The sequence below is a fragment of the Camelus ferus genome, chromosome 19 (assembly GCF_009834535.1).
Source record: "Camelus ferus isolate YT-003-E chromosome 19, BCGSAC_Cfer_1.0, whole genome shotgun sequence".
Lineage (NCBI taxonomy): Eukaryota > Metazoa > Chordata > Mammalia > Artiodactyla > Camelidae > Camelus > Camelus ferus.
In genome coordinates, this window is record NC_045714.1 from 2,663,489 (window position 1) to 2,680,154 (window position 16,666).

The 16,666-nt window shown below is 55.2% G+C and overlaps 3 protein-coding genes across 8 annotated transcripts; 1 reads left to right on the forward strand and 2 right to left on the reverse strand.

Moving 5' to 3' along the window:
* Positions 1-50: 50 nt before the first annotated feature.
* Positions 51-2,181, reverse strand: NEURL2 (neuralized E3 ubiquitin protein ligase 2). Of its 4 annotated transcripts, none has more exons than XM_032461269.1 (2): positions 1,053-2,181; positions 51-300 (listed from the first exon to the last, which is right to left on the reverse strand). In XM_032461269.1, the coding sequence occupies exons 1-2, from the start codon at positions 1,784-1,786 to the stop codon at positions 171-173; spliced, it is 864 nt and encodes a 287-aa protein (XP_032317160.1). In that variant the 5' UTR covers positions 1,787-2,181; the 3' UTR covers positions 51-170. The 4 variants fall into 4 exon arrangements, with proteins under 4 accessions (XP_032317160.1, XP_032317161.1, XP_006187688.1 ...); XM_032461270.1 differs by having other exon boundaries at positions 51-286; positions 1,053-2,180; XM_006187626.3 differs by having other exon boundaries at positions 51-286; positions 1,045-2,177.
* CTSA (cathepsin A) lies at positions 2,092-8,068 on the forward strand. Of its 3 annotated transcripts, none has more exons than XM_014561744.2 (15): positions 2,092-2,205; positions 2,410-2,597; positions 2,761-2,872; positions 3,102-3,152; positions 3,244-3,330; positions 3,573-3,728; positions 4,062-4,153; positions 4,579-4,663; positions 5,214-5,305; positions 5,386-5,464; positions 5,548-5,687; positions 6,281-6,356; positions 7,008-7,097; positions 7,272-7,376; positions 7,602-8,068. In XM_014561744.2, the coding sequence occupies exons 1-15, from the start codon at positions 2,152-2,154 to the stop codon at positions 7,683-7,685; spliced, it is 1,491 nt and encodes a 496-aa protein (XP_014417230.1). In that variant the 5' UTR covers positions 2,092-2,151; the 3' UTR covers positions 7,686-8,068. The 3 variants fall into 3 exon arrangements, with proteins under 3 accessions (XP_014417230.1, XP_006187694.1, XP_014417231.1); XM_006187632.3 differs by having other exon boundaries at positions 7,615-8,068; XM_014561745.2 differs by having other exon boundaries at positions 2,147-2,240; positions 7,615-8,068.
* Positions 7,999-16,460, reverse strand: PLTP (phospholipid transfer protein). Its single transcript, XM_006187627.3, has 16 exons — positions 16,311-16,460; positions 15,604-15,714; positions 15,417-15,516; positions 14,619-14,747; positions 14,174-14,329; positions 13,115-13,178; positions 12,954-13,017; positions 11,997-12,088; positions 10,768-10,944; positions 10,626-10,685; positions 10,310-10,474; positions 10,146-10,213; positions 9,023-9,065; positions 8,877-8,940; positions 8,715-8,791; positions 7,999-8,321 (listed from the first exon to the last, which is right to left on the reverse strand). The coding sequence occupies exons 2-16, from the start codon at positions 15,701-15,703 to the stop codon at positions 8,190-8,192; spliced, it is 1,491 nt and encodes a 496-aa protein (XP_006187689.1). The 5' UTR covers positions 15,704-15,714; positions 16,311-16,460; the 3' UTR covers positions 7,999-8,189.
* Positions 16,461-16,666: the final 206 nt, after the last annotated feature.

Consider the following 16,666-nt stretch of genomic DNA (forward strand, 5'->3'; position numbering starts at 1 on the left):
AAGTGCCTCTCACAGGCTTCAAGGGCAAGGAGACCCTGCAAGGATCAGTGTCAGCATCGGCTGTGTTTATTTCCATCCTGGCTGGTAGCAGTATGGCCAGCTTCAGACCAGCCACAGTGCTAGGGCCAGGAAGCATTCTTATGGCCCTGTTTCAGGGTGGCTGCAGGCCTTCACTCATACTTGCAGAAATCCTTAAGTCCTTTGGGCAGGTGGAGCCCATCAATGGCCAACCGGTGCACCACGCTCCTCTGGATCACCAGGCGGCACAGAGTCTGCAGGGATGGCACTGTGAAAAGAAAGCTGTCAAAGGCAAAATGAACAGGAGGGTGGGGGCTGAGGCTGAGGCCCCGAAGATCTAGGTCTTGGTCCCCTCCCTTTTGTTGTTAACTTGGGCAAGTCCCTTCTGGCCTCCAGGCTCAGCCTGGCACAGGGCTCTTCATGTAATTGAGATAAGCACCTCTTTTGCAACACGTTCATAATGCCGCAGCCCTGTTTCTTTGAGAGCAGCCCGCATGCTCACTTAGCAGCTCCTGTGCGACCCCAACCTCCAGCACAGATCTGACACAGAGTGGATTCCAGTTCACTGAATTCATAAAATGTGATCATAGATATAAATAAAGGGCTTAATAGGGCTATCATGGACCCGACCTCAGGATTAAGAAGCTCCCATCTGGGGTCAGTGATGCCTTCCAGCTGGTGTGCCCAAATCTATGAGCATTTGTCTAATAAAAGAGCACATAATTCTCAAAGAGGACCAAAATTTAAAATCGGTTTAGAATCCATGCCCTAGGTTAATAAAGAGAATATTGGCAAAGCCAGAAGAGAAGTTAGAGGGCATCCTAATCAATCACAGCCAAGATGGGTAAATTGAGGTCCAGAGCCAGGGAGTGACTTGTCCAAGATCACAAGTAGAGGCAGAACCTGAAGTCAGATTCCCCAACTTCTACAGTAATGCTGGACAGACCAAGGCCTTGAGAGTTCTAGCAGGTTCCTGTCCAGTGGCTGGGCCAGAAGGGGTCGCTGCCCAGGGGGTGGGATACCTACAACCGTACTCGAGCTGGACCAGGCGCACGCTCTTGGTGGAGGCAAAGACGTCCACCACTGCGTAGAGGGGCTGGGTGGCTGGTAGCCCCCGGGCGCTGGGGCCCATGTCCTCGCCGTTGATGACAATGTGCATGTCAGCCGTGCCGTCTGGACGCGGGCAGAAGAGAACGCCCAGACGGCTACGGCGCGCGGTCGGAGGCAGCACGTTCAGTTCATAGAGCTGGTCCAAGAGGTGGCTGTACAGCCCGGGCCGGCTGCGGCCCACCAGGCGGTCGCGGGGAATGCGATACTGCTCAATGCACAAATACGGTTCCATCAGAAGGGCTGGAGGTCGGCTGGGGGCCGCTGCCTCCGCCTCCGGGCGGCCTTCCCTGGGCACACGGTTGTGATGACGCGTGATGGCGAAGACCCAGGTGTGGCCGAGGCTGACCAAGTCGGGCAGCGAAAACTCGGGCACGATGGTCAGACTGGCGGGGTCCAGAGCCGTTAGGCCGAGACGCAGGTGCCCGCACCAACCCAGCTCTTTCTCCTCGATCTCCACCAGGAATACCTGGCCGGGGGCCAGCGGCTCGCGACTGAAGCACACGCCGTGGGCGAAGCTCTCCACGCGAGTGGCCCGCGTCCCCGAGGGGTCCACGCGGATGTTGGCACCGTGCACTGGGTGGAAGCGGGTGGGAGGGGGCTCGGAGCGCACGGGTCCCCAGGGCGCACCCAGTTCCACAGGGTCGGAGACAGCAGCCATCTCCCGGCCATGAGGCAGGCCAGCCAGCGCCGGGGGCTATTTTGGGCAGCAGGCTCACAGGGTGACCACGTAAGGTATTGCCCCCCTGACTCCCTTCCCCGAGGCTCAGCCTGGGGGTCCTAGCGCCGCTGGCTCAGCCATCCAGCCTAGAACAGGGCGCCCGGGAGTCTGGGGGATCCTGGCCGTCCACACCTGGGTCATGTGATCGCCGGCTCGCGGGATACGACCTGTGAGGCCTGCGGACCTTCACCCGGCTTGAACTGCCGCTGCCACCGCCCCCTCCTTGCGCCGGGTCCGCAGAGACCGCAGAAGGGCGGGAGGAAGACTGTCACGTGACGCCATATCACACGTGACTCGGAATACACATGACTTCCATTCGCCGAGCACCTCCTGGAGAGCAAGGACGCAGGGCAGCAGAGGTGAGGGAATCCGGAGGCTGGAAGAGATCCCGGAGGTTGGAAGGGATCCCGGGGCCCCTGGGCGGTGCGCGGCGTTGAAGGCTAAGCGGGTGGGAGCTGGGGTTAGGCCTGGGCTTCCCCCGAGGCTGCGCCGCCAGCTCCTCCCCAGGGGCGGCTAAGCAGCCTCGGAGCCAGTAAACAGCCGGCACCGGTTTCCTGCCGCAGATGTTCCGAACCGTGCTGTCTCTGCCGTTCCTCCTGCTGCTGCTGCTGCTGCTCTCCTGGGCGCCCCGAAGCGAGACAGCCCCCAAACAGGACGAGATCGATTGCCTGCCCGGCCTGGCCAAGCAGCCGTCTTTCCGCCAGTTCTCCGGCTACCTCAGAGGCTCCGGCTCCAAGCACCTCCACTACTGGTCTGCAGCCCTGCCTCCCAGGGCGCGATTTAGAGGGGCACTGTGATGTGCACTTAGGGAGAAAATGGGGGTGGTTCTTAAGACCCCTGAGGGAGCCTGGGAGCAGGGAGGGCTGGAAGGAGCCCCTCCACCTGCACCCACCCTAGCCTGACTCCCCTCCCAGGTTTGTGGAGTCCCAGAAGGATCCCAAGAGCAGCCCTGTGGTTCTTTGGCTCAATGGAGGGCCAGGCTGTAGCTCCCTAGACGGCCTCCTCACGGAGCACGGCCCCTTCCTGGTGAGTGGAAAGCCGCTGTCGCCTCCGTAACCCCTGGTAAGGGGGAACAACGGGACAGTTCCCGAAGCAAGGGCCGGGGAAGAGGGAGAAAAGGACTTTGTGACCTGGACCATTGGCTCGACTATCAATGCATTTCAGGGGTTTTGCCCGACTGTAAAGTACCCAGCATGGGGGCCTTTTCCCTCCACCCACCTGGCCCTTGGGACTTAGCCATCTCTTTCCTCTGCAGGTCCAGCCAGATGGTACCACCCTGGAGTACAACCCCTATTCTTGGAACCTGGTATCACTGTCACTGTGGGTCTTATGAGGGTGGTCTGGGCACTTGGATGGGGTGGGGTGCCCTCTTCAGCCTGTTTTCACTTCCCCTCTAGATCGCCAATGTGTTATACCTTGAGTCCCCAGCTGGGGTCGGCTTCTCCTACTCTGATGACAAGTCTTATGCAACTAATGACACAGCGGTGAGTCCGGTGCCTGCCCACATGCCCTAGCCTCCCTGGTTGGCATGGTGCAGGGAGAGAAAGAGCATGGTCTTGGAGTCCATTTTTGGCTCTGTTGCATGCTACTGTGGTGTGCTCTCAGACAAGTAACAGCTCTTGCACAAACAGGGTGGGTTGGTGTCATTATCTGAATTAGAAAGAATCTCCGAGATGATGACACCAACACCAGCGCTTCCTGATTCCCTCCATCCCGCCATCCCCAGGTCGCCGAGAGCAATTTTGAAGCCCTTAAAGATTTCTTCCGCCTTTTCCCGGAGTACAAGGACAATGAGCTTTTCCTGACAGGAGAAAGCTATGCTGGCATCTACATCCCCACCCTGGCTGTGTTGGTCATGCAGGACCCCAGCATGAACCTTCAGGTGCAGTGAGGCTGCAGGAGGGAGGGGAGGCAACTTAGGTCAGAGCCTTGCAGTTAGCAAGGTCAAACAGGTCAACTCCCCCATCCTACCCAGTCTTCCTTCATGACATCCCTGCCACTAGCTGGCCTCTGCTTGTGTGCCTCCCACGACCGGAAGCTCACCTGTCAGGCTGCCAGCTGTTTCTTTACTATGTCGAGTGGCCTCCCCCACCCAACCACTCCCACAAACCAGCCTGCGTTTCAGCTTCCAGATTGCTGAAGCTCTGGGTGGAGGTCAAGGGAGGCTCTTCCTCCTCACCATCCAGCTGAGCTGAACATCCTGAGTGTTTCACAGGGCCTGGCTGTAGGAAATGGACTCTCCTCCTATGAGCAGAATGACAACTCCCTGGTCTATTTCGCCTACTACCATGGCCTTCTGGGAAACAGGTATGGGAGGGGACAGCTGGGCAATCTCTGGGGTGGGGCAGGTCATGGGACCTCAAATCTGTCCTCCAGGCACATGATATCCCAGGCTCTACTCTGGTTTATGAGCTGAAGGTTGGGGCTGGGGTTGCCAGAAGGGTTTGGGGCTGAGTGGCTAAAGAATAAATATCATAATTTAAAGGGACTAAGGAGAATTGCAGTATGGCACCAGGGCAGCTGGGTTAGGGACCTACCTACCATGCCCTGGGGTATGTCTCTGTCCCCTGGGATCAGGTCCCCTGAGATCAGGCCCTGCTGGGAGGTGGAGATAAGGTACCACCATGTCCTGGGATATATGTCCTTGTCTCCTGGGATCAGGTCCCTTGGGTTCAGGCCCTGCTGGGAGGTGGAGTAGATGGGTCTCAGGAATTTTCACTCATCTCCTACAGGCTCTGGTCTTCCCTCCAGACCCACTGCTGCTCTCAAAACAAGTGTAACTTCTATGACAACAAAGACCCAGAATGCGTGACCAATGTGAGGTTCTGCCCCCATCGAGAACAGGACCACACACCCTCCCTGGGGACTCCCTGTTCCCCATCCCCTGTTGTTTCCTATCCTGCACCCTTCAGCAGTCGGGCGTTCTCTGGGACACATGAATATGTCTGTGTTCCCACCACCACTTCCTGGGCAAATCTTGTGACCCCTTTGAGGAGAAAGGACGTCTCACTTAGCAGACGTTTGGGATGTGCCAGGACTGTGCTGAATTGTGGCAGTGTAGATTGTTTCTTCATCAGGATTCTCCTTCAGGGGAGATCATATGGTCCACATTCTCCAGATAAGGAAACTGAGACCAAGAATGTTGATGTCACTTGCCTGCAGTCTCAGTGAGAGGGAGTAGAGGCGCTGGGAGTTGGACCAGGCCTAGCAGATGCCTTCCACCGAGCCTCAGCTTCCCTACCTGTGAAGAGTCGGGGAAGGGTAATGACAAGTCCAAGTAGGAGAGCAATGAATCTTGGGGCACGCTGGTGAGGTCGTGGGGAGGACAGGCTTCTGTAAAGCATGGTGGCTTGGTGTGTCATTACAGCTTCAGGAAGTGTCCCACATCGTGGCCAGCTCTGGCCTCAACATCTACAACCTCTACGCCCCATGTGCTGGGGGGGTGCCCAGCCACCTAAGGTAGGCCCTGCTGGGAGCCCCTGGGGCCAACCCCAGCCCCATCTGGAGGCTCAGGCTTCCATCTTCCACTTCATTTACAGGTACGAGAAGGACACTGTCGTGGTCCAGGATCTGGGCAACATCTTCACCCTCCTGCCACTCAAGCAGATGTGGCATCAGGTGTTCAAGGCCTTCCTCCCAGCAGGGTGGGGAGGGACAGGGTAGGGACGTAAAGATCCTGACCTTCTGTCTGTACTCCCCAGACACTCCTGCGTTCCGAGAGAACGGTGCGATTGGACCCTCCCTGCACCAACACCACAGCCGCCTCCACCTACCTCAACGATCCTTATGTGCGGAAGGCCCTCCACATCCCTGAGCAGCTGCCCCAATGGGACATGTGCAAGTGGGTTTCTGTGGCCACTCCTGGCCTGGGGCTAGTGGGCATCGGCAAGGTTCCCAGGGGTCCTTTGGCTAGGGCTTCCCAATGGGGGCGTGCTGGGCGTTCAGGGTGTGACAGTGAATTGTTCAATAGGATGTTAAGATCCCTGACCCCCTACGTTGATTGATAATCAGCCACTTCATTCTTAAATGGCCATACTAGTTAAAATATCAACAACTTCCACAGTGTTTAGTAAAGAGAGACTCTCCCACTCCCTACCCCTGCAAGTAAGAGGGTGACGCCTGACACAGCTGGGGCCACTCAGGTCCATTCTGATTGGTCGCCACAAGCCCCTACACACTGATGCCAGTTGCATCCCAGTCATTGTAACAAACCATTCCTAGTTCTAAATGGGGGTGGGTTGGGGACCTCTGAATTCCAGCCCCCCATCAGGTAAGTCCCAGAGAGGTTACACGCCCAAGAAGGGACTGAATCCCAGCTGTCGGCCTCTTAGGCTGGAGCTTGGGAATAGGAGGGGAAAAGGAAGGAGCACTGATCAATTGTTTCTCTTTCTCCCCTAACCTGGACCTGGTCTTCCTGCCCACGTGCACCTGCAGCTTCCTGGTAAATATTCAATACCGCCGTCTCTACAACAGCATGTCCTCCCAGTACCTCAAGCTGTTCACCTCCCAGGTGAGTGGGGGCAGCACAGCTGGGTCCACTAGCAGCCTCGGCACTTGAGCAGCCTGGCAAGGCAGGGGCACCTTTAGGGTGCCACTCAGGACAGGAGAAGCTGAAACTCCAAGAACTGAAGTCCTGTGCCTGGGGTCCTGTGGTTGGCCAGGTCAGGATTTGAACCTGGCTTTCTCCCTGCCTTATGCCGCTCTGTTGGAGGAGCCTTGAGGGTGAGAAGAGCTAGTCAGATTGTGTTACAAGTGGGCAAACGGATGTCTAGGGTAGGAGAGGGCCCTGTCCAAGGGAGACACTGGCAGAGCTAGGTTAGGACCAGGTTCTGTACAACAGTTAGAGCCTGGGCTCTGGGGTCAGATGGCCTGGGTTCAGGTCCCTTTACTAGCCACGTGACCCTGGGCAAGGTTTTCACATATCTTGAGATTTGATTTCTCCATCTGTAAAATGGGGTTAGTAATGGTATCTACTACTTTCATAGGTAAAGCGTTTAGCAGGGCACTAGACATGTAGGAAGTGGTCAGAAAACACAAGAATTTGCTGGTGTATGCTATTTAGCTGGGCCCCTTGAATTTCCTGAGGGGTCAGGCTTGAACCAGGGAAGGGCTGGGGTATGGGTTTGTTCCACACTGTGTTTATCCCCCTGGTCTGCTCCAGAAATACCGGATCCTGCTCTACAATGGAGATGTGGACATGGCCTGCAATTTCATGGGGGATGAGTGGTTTGTGGATTCCCTCAACCAGAAGGTAAGGCGGAGGTCCTGGCCCCAGGGTAGGGTGGGTGCAGGGGGGTAGGGCAGCTTGATTCTGGCGGATAGAGGGCGAACCTGGAGGAGTTCCGGGCCCCTGGAGGTCTTGCTAGTGGCTATGAGCAGAAATGAGGGGGCGGTTGCAGGCTGCTAACCTTTCCTGGTGGGGCAGATGGAGGTACAGCGCCGGCCCTGGTTAGTGAACTACGGGGACAGCGGGGAGCAGATCGCTGGCTTCGTGAAGGAATTCTCCCACATCGCCTTTCTCACCATCAAGGTAGGGCCTGGGCCTGGTGAGGACTGGTGGGGCAGGACCCACCTGTCCTTTCCTTCCGGCCTCCTTTGATGTTGGGTTACCATCTGGACCCTGGAAGGGCGAGTTTTCTGGAGGGATGGGGAAAATGGAAGGACTGGGGAGAAGGAAGGTCACTGGCTAGAGTGACCTTTAGGATGAAGGAAGCGCCCAGGGGCAGGGGTTGTACAGGGAGGGAACCTCGCAAAGCTTTGCTCTTCAGGGCGCCGGACACATGGTCCCCACCGACAAGCCCCAGGCTGCCCTCACCATGTTTTCCCGCTTCCTGAATAAGCAGCCGTACTGATGACTACGGGGCCCAGCGCCTCACTGCCGGGTCCAGACTTCCCCATCCTCTCCTGCTAGGGGGTCTTCTCTATGCAGAATGCCCCTGTGGGGCAGGTCTCGGCTTCCAGAACTGCTCCCACCCCACCTCCATTGCCCTGTGCATCCCAGACGTGGCCCCAAGGCCTCACATAGATGGTCTGGGGGGAAATTCGCACTTTATTCCTGGCTGGGGTGGGGCCTGGCCTCTTCTTTGCTTTAAGATTGCTCTCAGCGCACTGATCTGCATTCTAGGAACACAAGAGAGCTCAGGACAGCCCACTGGGAGGGTGGACGGACTGTAATTGATGAACTGACTGTGATTATGGAATTAAATTGGGTAAGGCTTAAAACCCGTCTTCTCTGTGGCACTCGGGGGGGTTAGAGAGGACACTAAAGGCTGTGAGGGGGTGAGGGAGGGGATGAGAGGCACTGGAGTCCTGAATGCAGCTTGCCAGGGTGGCAGATGAGGGCTCAGACAGCTGCCGTGGATGGGGATGGGGCACTGGATGCCTGGGGGTCCCTGGTGTAAGTAAGCTGGTTCTTCTCAATCACCTCTCGCAGCCCTTTGGCAAAGTGGAGATCGGCCCCGATGGTGAGGAAGCCCTGTGCAGGAGGGCAGAGAAGGGAGGCTGTTCATTCCGTTACTGAGACCAGAGTTTAGAGATAGAGATTGAGTCCTAGGCCTCAATCAAGTGGGAGAGACAGAACAGCAAAACAGTTCTTAGAACTCCCTGTGAAGGGTACTGAAATAGAGGCTGCAGGAGCACAGCCTGTAGAGGTCAAGGAGGGCTTCCTGGAGGAGGTGAGCTCTTAGCTAAGACCGGAAAGATTAGTAGACATTGGGGGTGGAGTCAGGGAAGCGTGGTCCAAGGTGAGGACACAGCCTGTGCAAAGGGGCTGGAGGAGTCTGATTAAGATTAAAATGAGAAGGGGCAACTGGAGAGCTGTAGAGGAGGGGCAGGCTCTGCCCTCCTTCCCTATCGCGCCATTACTCACCGCGTGGTTCGTCACCACCTCACGCACAAAGTTGATACCCTCAGGGAGTGGAATCTCCACCCCACGCCTGGTCCGCTCTGTGGGTGGGAACAGCCGGCTCAGTCTGGACCCACCCAGCTCCCCTGTCCTTTCCCCCTCCCTCTTCACATCCCCCACCCCTACCATTGAGCATGGGCATCACCCCAATCTGCAGCATAGTCTTCAGAGGGGCCTGCAGCGGGATCAGCTGGGAAGGAGGAGGTCTGAAGTCAGGGCAGCAAGTAGGGGGTGGGCCTGCCTCCGCTGCCCAACCCCCATTCTCAACTCACTGCCAGCGACTCCAGCGCAGACTGATTCGAGTAGATTCGGAACCTATGGGAGAGAAGGAAGGGTCCAGTGGGCAGGAGCCCTGCAAGCACCCCCTTCCCCAGGCCACCCAGGCCTCCCCTCCAGAGTTTCAGTCCCACATGCTCCTCCCACACACCTTTCCAGGGCATTCTACCACTTGCCAGGTGTGTAACCTTGGGTGAGTCATTTCTCCCTCTTTGGACCACCTATTCTCCAAGTCACCTACTTTTATTCGTGGCCCACTTCCTATATGCCAGTCTTCTGCTGGCAGCTTTACCAGTGTTGTTTGTTTTTCTTTAGCAAAACTTACAGTGCTTACTCCCTGCCAGATACTATGCATGTTAAAAAAAAAAAAAAGGTTAAATATTAAAATATTTTAAAAGGCCACCTGATTTAAGCCTCATAACAACCCTAAGTAGGCACTTTTAGGATTTGCACTTTATAGATGAGGCATATGAGGCCCAGAGAGACTAAGTAATTTGCATGAGGTCACTTAGCTCATAAATTGCAGAACCTGTCTCTCGAATCTAGGCTCTTAACCACAACCCTGCATTATGTCATTTAACCCCAGAACAACGCTGTCCAATAGAACTTTCTGTAAAACATTCTGTATCTGCACCGCCCACACAATAGCCACTAGCTCCATGTGGTCACAGAAATGTGCACCTGAGGAACTCCCGAATTATAATTAGTGACAGGTAAGTAGCCACATGTGTCTGCCACACTGGACAGCACAGCCTGAGAAACTACTATAGATGCTATTATCTATATTTAGAACGTGAAGAAAATGAAGCTTAGAAAGGTAAAATGAGTTGTCTTAAGATCACAAAGCTGAGCTGTACCAAAATCTGTTCTCATGTGCTTTGCTGTGACTACGGACATGTCTCATCTCTGCTCTGCCTGCCTCTGGGTGGAGAGAAGGCAGAAAAGTTATACTATGATGAAGCACTTTTTATGCCTTGACAAAGACCCCAGCTCTCCAGTGGCTTATAGGTAGGACTGAATTTTAGCTCCCCAGGATTGTTGGGCAGCTGTGATTATCCTGAAGACACTGAGGCTCAGAGAGGTTACGGGCTGGCCCTAGACCTTCAGACACCTGCCCACCTGCGCAGGTCCAGCTGTGTGCGCAGCGCCTTCCCCCGGAGTGCCATCTTGGCGCTGAGACGGGCATCCTGTGTAGGCAAGTGGGGAGGGCGGTGTTACTGACCCAAAGGGTCTGCAGCCCACCTCTCCCCAACCCTCCGCAGTCCCCACTCTGGTGCCCGCACCATGGTCATGCTGGACAGCTGGACCTCAGGCTGGTTGGGTGGGACCAAGGCGATGGTGACACTGGCAGTGACGGAGATGGTGGTGCCAGAGGGCTTGATGGTGCAGCGAGGTGGCGCTATGACTCGCAGCTCTAGCTTCAGCGGAGAGTCGATCACTGCTGGGCTCTGGGGACAGAACAGGGAGGGCGGGTTAAGTCCCAGGTCTGTTCCCTGGTGAGTCCCCGGGGTGGAGGGGGTGACTCAGACTCTACCCTCAGGGAGCCCAGAGACACAAATAGGAAGACTGGCCACGTTCCTACCTCCCGCCAACACTCACCAGTAGGACGATGCTCCCAAAGTAGGTGGCCCTCAGCAGCATGTCCAGATCGTGGGGCACCTGGACAGGGGAATTGAGGGTAAGGCAGGAGCTCCATCCCAGGCCCTCCTCTTTCCCATCCCACAAACAGACCCTGGCATACCTTGTCCCCCACCAGCAACAGCTGCAGGGCCCCTGCCCGGAAGTAGCTCTCCATGGCAGAGTCGAAGAAGAACTCAGAGAAGGCCACATACACCATCCGCTCTTCCTCTAGCAGCTGGGGCTCCACCGCCTGGTTGGGCAGGCTCCAGTTTCCCTCGGCCAGGGGAAAGAAGGCCCCCTGGGGTTGGGGGATCAGGGTCAGGGGCAAGGCAGACTGGCCCAGCACCCAGACGTCTCCAGGTCCTGCATCAGTTTGGACCCAGCTGCTATCCTTGGGGGACTCAACAGGTACTTTTTGTTGTTAATGGAGGTACTGGGGATTGAACCTAAGACCCTATGCAGGTTAAGTATGCGCTCCGCCACTGAGCTATTGAGCTATTACCCCATCCCCAACCAGGTATTTTCTTAAAAAGCATAGAAAGGAGCAATTCCATCAAACTGGAGAAAGGAGATTCAGGAAAGGATTCAAGGAGGAGGTGGCATTTGAGTGGGCCTTGAAAGCTAGATGGCAGCAATGATCGTAGCTGGTGGTTACGTATACATAGCAATTCTTCCGTGCCCCTTACCTAGACAAACTCCTTTAATCCGCAATTCTCCAGGAGGTATGTCTTCTTACTGTATTATTTCTATTTACATATTAGGGAACAGGCACAGAGAGGTTAAGCCACTGGCTTAAGATCACACAGCTAGAGAGTGGCAGAGCTGACCTTCAGGTATTCTAGCTCCAGAGTCTGTGCTCTGAAACTGCTCCAGTCCACTGGGAGGAGCAATGGTAATGGCCACATAACTAGCTGTGCAGCCTTGGACAAGTGACATCACCTCCCCGAGCAGGTCTCCACATCCCTAAAATGAGCATAACGTCAGTACCAGACTTATGGGGTTGTGAAAAGATGAAATAAGATTATGTGCATAGAGCTGAATATTTAATTCCTTCAGGGGAGATAGGGGAAGACAGTGCATGAGCAAAGGCCCTGAGGTAGGAAGTGAAGGGCATGTTTGGAAAAGAGTAGCTGCAGAGGAACAGGATGAAGTTAGAGATTCGGGGCCAGACAAGATTTAACTAAGGCTCAAATATCACACCCAGGAGTTGAGCCTAATCTTGTAGGCAACGGGGAGCCAGAGCATCCCCAGCAATGGATTGGCTGCATCAGAGCTTTGCTTTAGGGGACTAAAACCAGCAACCTCGGGGAGAAGGGGGTTCTGGTTACACACACCAGCTGGGCAGCTCACCCGGAAGTCCATGTCCAGGTTGCTGGTGGAGGCCACAGGGTCCTTCAGGAGGGAATAGTCAATGCCGACCAGCTTGTCCACAGCTCTGCGCACTGCAGGGAGGGGCTCGAGTCACTCAAAGCTGTGTGATGCTGGGCAAGGTTCTTAAGCTCTCTGGGCCTCAGTTGCTTGTGCATAAAATGGTGATTATAATACTCCCTTCACAGGGTTGTTATGATGATCAAAGTGGTTTTCTGTGGAAAGCACTTAGTGCCTCGCGTGCCATAAGTGCTCAACAATGTTAGCTATTATTATTGTTGTTGTTGTCATTGTTACTACTACTACTACTACTACTACTACTACTACTACTACTACTACTACTACTACTACTACTACTACTACTACTACTACTACTACTACTACTACTACTACTACTACAGAGATCTCATCAAGTCACTAAACAAGATGGCAAGGGAGTCCCTTCTTTCATTGGTTTCCCCTGCCTTCTCTTTCCCATCCTGTGCCCTATGTATGCGGAGTGACGATCTAGCTCACAGCTTAAGAAAAGGGAACCCACATTAATTACCTACTGAGTACCAGGTGATGAACACAGACAAGAGAATTCACCTTAATTGAGCACCTATTAAGTGCCAGGTGATGAACCCAAATGAGGCCCCAACAGCAATCACATATTAAGGATCTTGACAACCACGCCCTCAGTTAACACTCAGAGCAACCCCAGTGGAAGTGGCATCAGCCAAGCAAGGAAACCAAGGAAGTAAGAGGAGTACTTACTTCCAGACATACAGGAAATTGGTGGCAGAGGCCACATTTGAACCCAGGGCTGTTGCATGGCAGGGCTTGGAAGGGGCCAACTCTGGTGCTATGTGACAGCGCTCACCCGGCCTCCTCCCCACCCCTACTCCAGCTCCAGGGCCAGGGCCCAGACCTCCCAGCCCCGCAGCGGTGCCAACTCACCAGGCACCGTGTTCAGAAGGGAGTTGAGAAGCACTGTCCCTGCGTGGTAGAGCACGGAGCAGATCTGGTAGGTGGGGGCCAGAGTCAAGGTCTTCCAAAGAGAGGGCATGCCCACCCCTGCTGGCCCCAGCAGCTCGCCCCCAACCTGCCTCGGCCCATACCTGCTGGTTGAGGAGGAAGCGCATTCCTGAGGTGATAAATGTGGAGAGGAATTCATATACCTTCCTGTGAGGAGAGGAGAGGCCAGGTGAGCCCATCCCCTGTCCCTACACCAACCCAGGTCTGGGAGAAATCACAGTGACTGGAGATGGTTGGGGCTGGGGCTAAATACCTCCATTTCAACTTAAATTACTACCTCTTTAATAGATGTTTTCCATGACTTGGGCTCAAATCCCCTTCTCCAGGCTGATTCTCAAGACTTTTCCTATCCCTGCCCCACACCAACCAAATTAATCTAAGCAGAGTTCCTCAAACTTACTCTGAGCGCCCCCACCTCTATGTGCTTATTCATGCCCTCCCTCCCACCTTCAATGCTCCTACCCTGTATTTCCCCCTGTCTGGGCACAGATGCTTCCTCTTTCAGGCAGTCCTGCCAGATTACTCTTCTTTGAACTCCCCAGAGTACTTTCCTGGTCCCTTTTTCAAAGCCCTGACGACAAATGTTTTGTCCCTCCAGCCAGGCTTTAAGCTCCTTTCTGAGTCCTCAGGGCCTGGCATACACTTTGTTTGCTAAATAAATAAAATAATTGACAGTGTACCAACACCAGATAATAAATCCACCATCTTCTCTCCCCTACCCTTTTCCAGAACCAGCACAAAGTCCCCTTCTCAGCCCTAAACCTAGAACTATGTGACTATTTTTATTAGTTGTAGTAAGAGCTACGAATTACTGAGAACCCAGTGCATGCCCACTGTAAACACTAGTCCTCACAATTATTCTTAAGTGGCTAGTTGCGTATTATATGCGAGGTACTTTCCTAAATATTTTTACCTAGATTAACACAAACACTCCTCACAACCAACATCTTATAAAATAGGTTCTATTACCATCCCCATCTTAGAGCTTCAGTGACTTGTCCAAGGTCACACAGCCAGGAAGTGGTGGTGCTGAGATTTGGACTCAGCTAGTCTGACTCCCAAGCTTGTGCATTTTGCATTGCACTAGGCAAAGGGGCTGTGGGGCTCAAGTGGGGAGCACTGGGGTTGGGGATGGGGCTTACTTGAAGGTTCCCCCAAAGACTGCATGCATTCTGGAGACAGAGGCCTGGCAGGAGACATTGGACACTTTGATCCGGCCAGTGGGATCCCGGGAGAGCTGCAGAGCCGTGTGGATGGACATGCCCTCGGCGGAGGTGTTTATGTAGCCCCCATCATAGCTGCGGCAGGGGTAGGGGTGTTAATGTTCATTCCAGCTGGGAGCTTAATTAAGTTGTCACTGCTCCCCTCCTCACTCCGCTACATCATGACCCCTGTTAATAAGGCTTCACTTTGGAACAATTTACCAGACATTCTACCAAATCCCATCAACTCTTATGAAGTGGGTATGAATGTCTCTATTGTACAGATGAAGAAACTGAGGCTCAGAAAGGCTATAGGATTGCCCACAGCTCCACAGCACCCTCAGCCCTCCTAATCCACCCTCTCCCGGCAGTACCAGGTCCTCACAAGAACCAGTAGAGAAGCTGTCTCTGGAAGCGCAGCCCCAAGGAGGCATTGTTGATTTGTAGCATCAGCTCTTGTTCTGGCTGGAAATGGAGCTCTGAGGATGTCAGCTGCAGCTCCGTGACCTTCACGCTGCGGGAGGCCTCAAGGTCAGATGCAGGACCAAGAAAAGGGGACCCCAACCAGTCACAGTAAATTAATTCCCTTCTCCTCCAGTCCAGGTTGAGGAAACTGAGGTGGTGTGGAATGAATTCTTCCATTGCCCCTCATGTGCCCAGCCTGTACTTGGGTGGCTAAAAGTTGGACTTGGGTGGCTCAGAGATTAGCTTCTCCTGACCCAGGTGTTAAAAGTCAGCTTCACCCAATCTCTTATAAGTCTCATTGCACTCCCCTCCCTACCCGAGCCTGGGAATGCCAGACCCTGTCCCCAGGATCCTAAACCACAGGCCTTTATCTCCTGTTCCTCGGACCTCTGGCATTAGCTCCACCCCGGTGCCGGACAACCCCACTCTCATCCATTGTCAAGTTTCTTGACCCCGCCTCTCTGTCGCTCTTTGGCCACGCCTCAATTCCACAGGTTTGGCTTTGCTTTTCTTGGTCCCACCCACATCTTCTAGGCCACGCCCATTGTCTTGGTCCCGCCTGTGAAGGCAGGCTTGGCCTTTATCTTTTCCGGCTTTATTCTGTTTAAATCCTGCCTCGTCGATTTGGACACGCCCCCATTCCACATGGGCATCCAGTCTCCCGAGACTCAGTAGTATTTCCTAAGCCCCGCCCCTCCCAGGCCCCGCCCCCACGTACTCAGAGATGTTGTAGAAGAAGTGGCCCTCTCTGCCCCGCAGGTCCGGAATGGTGATGGTCTCCAGCTCTTGCTCCAGAAAGCGCAGCCCCTCCTGCTTCACTGAAGTATCAGTGAGACCCTTAGATCCTGCACTGACGGCTGGGGCGACTCCACCCACATAGGCCCTCGCCCGCCCCCGCGCCTTACCCAGATCCAGAGCCTTAGAGGTGATGCGGATCTTACAGCCGGGGAGCTCGGCGTGAGCGCCTGCCAGCAGCGCTAGGACGAGAGCCCCGAAGAGGGCCATGGCGAGTGGGCCTGGGGGTGGAGTGGGGTCGCGGGAGTCATCTGGGCCGCTAAAACCCACTCCTCGGATATCCAAGCAGAATAGGGGGCTGGCCCCTATCGTTACCCTTGAGATAGCTGTTCGGGGAACTTAGAACCAGTAACATTGCCTCTATTTGGCAAATGCGAAAACTGAGGCTCAGAGAGGCCATGTGACGTGACCTCTGGCTCCCAAAGGATTTGGGGCACGAAGGAGAGGGAGGGAATATCCTCGGTTTCCTCGTGCAACCGCCACGTGACGAGTATGGACCTCCAGGGGACCAACACCCCCCACCCCCAACAACAACCTCCCCTTTCCTTCGGCGGAGGGAGGGCGCGGCTTGCACGTTACCATGGGAACTGCTGCACGCGCATTCCTGGGGGGTGGCTTGCGGTCTCCTAGGCCCCGCGCCGGGGGAATAGAGGGTGCAGCCTGCTCCACCAGGTCCTAAATCTCTGTCATCGGGATTTTATCTGGTGCCCCCCATCTCAGCGCTCTCTTTCAGGGTATCTCTTCCCCACCCCGGGTTCAGTAGAACATGCGGCTGCGCGAGGGTCTGGAGGGTAGATAGGGACGCGCCCCAACTTACTCTGCGGTGGAGCTGGTGGTCGGCTCGGTCACGTGGGGGCGGCGGGCAGCGCAGGGGATCCGGGCGGCGGGGTCTGGCGGGGCAGCGCTGTTCCTGCCGCCTTTATAAAGCTGGGCCTCCCCGACCCCCCCCCTCTCTCTCGCTCTCCCCTCCTCCCTCGGGAGTTGGGAAGGGATGGGGCGGGACGCTGGCAGCAGAGAGGGCGGAGAGGGCTGTACGGAGCCCCGTGACAAGCCCAGCTGCTGTCAAGACTAGTAGGGGACCCAAGCCCATCAGGAGGGAGGAAAGTGCAGAAGTTAGACGGCCCAACCCCAACAATCCCTGATTTGCTGGGAACTTGGTTCAGAGTCCAGTTA

Bases quoted from the DNA above. Each gene is read 5' to 3' on its own strand.
- NEURL2 (XM_032461269.1), bottom strand. From the start codon at position 1,786: ATGGCTGCTGTCTCCGACCCTGTGGAACTGGGTGCGCCCTGGGGACCC. The intron at 301-1,052 runs GTACGGTTGTAG...TGCCTTTGACAG, and splicing joins GTGCGCCTGGTCCAGCTCGA to CTTTCTTTTCACAGTGCCAT.
- CTSA (XM_014561744.2), top strand. From the start codon at position 2,152: ATGACTTCCATTCGCCGAGCACCTCCTGGAGAGCAAGGACGCAGGGCA. The intron at 3,729-4,061 runs GTGCAGTGAGGC...AGTGTTTCACAG, and splicing joins ACCCCAGCATGAACCTTCAG to GGCCTGGCTGTAGGAAATGG. The intron at 7,098-7,271 runs GTAAGGCGGAGG...CTGGTGGGGCAG, and splicing joins TGGATTCCCTCAACCAGAAG to ATGGAGGTACAGCGCCGGCC.
- PLTP (XM_006187627.3), bottom strand. From the start codon at position 15,703: ATGGCCCTCTTCGGGGCTCTCGTCCTAGCGCTGCTGGCAGGCGCTCAC. The intron at 13,018-13,114 runs GTATGGGCCGAG...CCCACCTACCAG, and splicing joins GCTTCCTCCTCAACCAGCAG to ATCTGCTCCGTGCTCTACCA. The intron at 10,214-10,309 runs GTGCGGGCACCA...TTGCCTACACAG, and splicing joins AGCTGTCCAGCATGACCATG to GATGCCCGTCTCAGCGCCAA.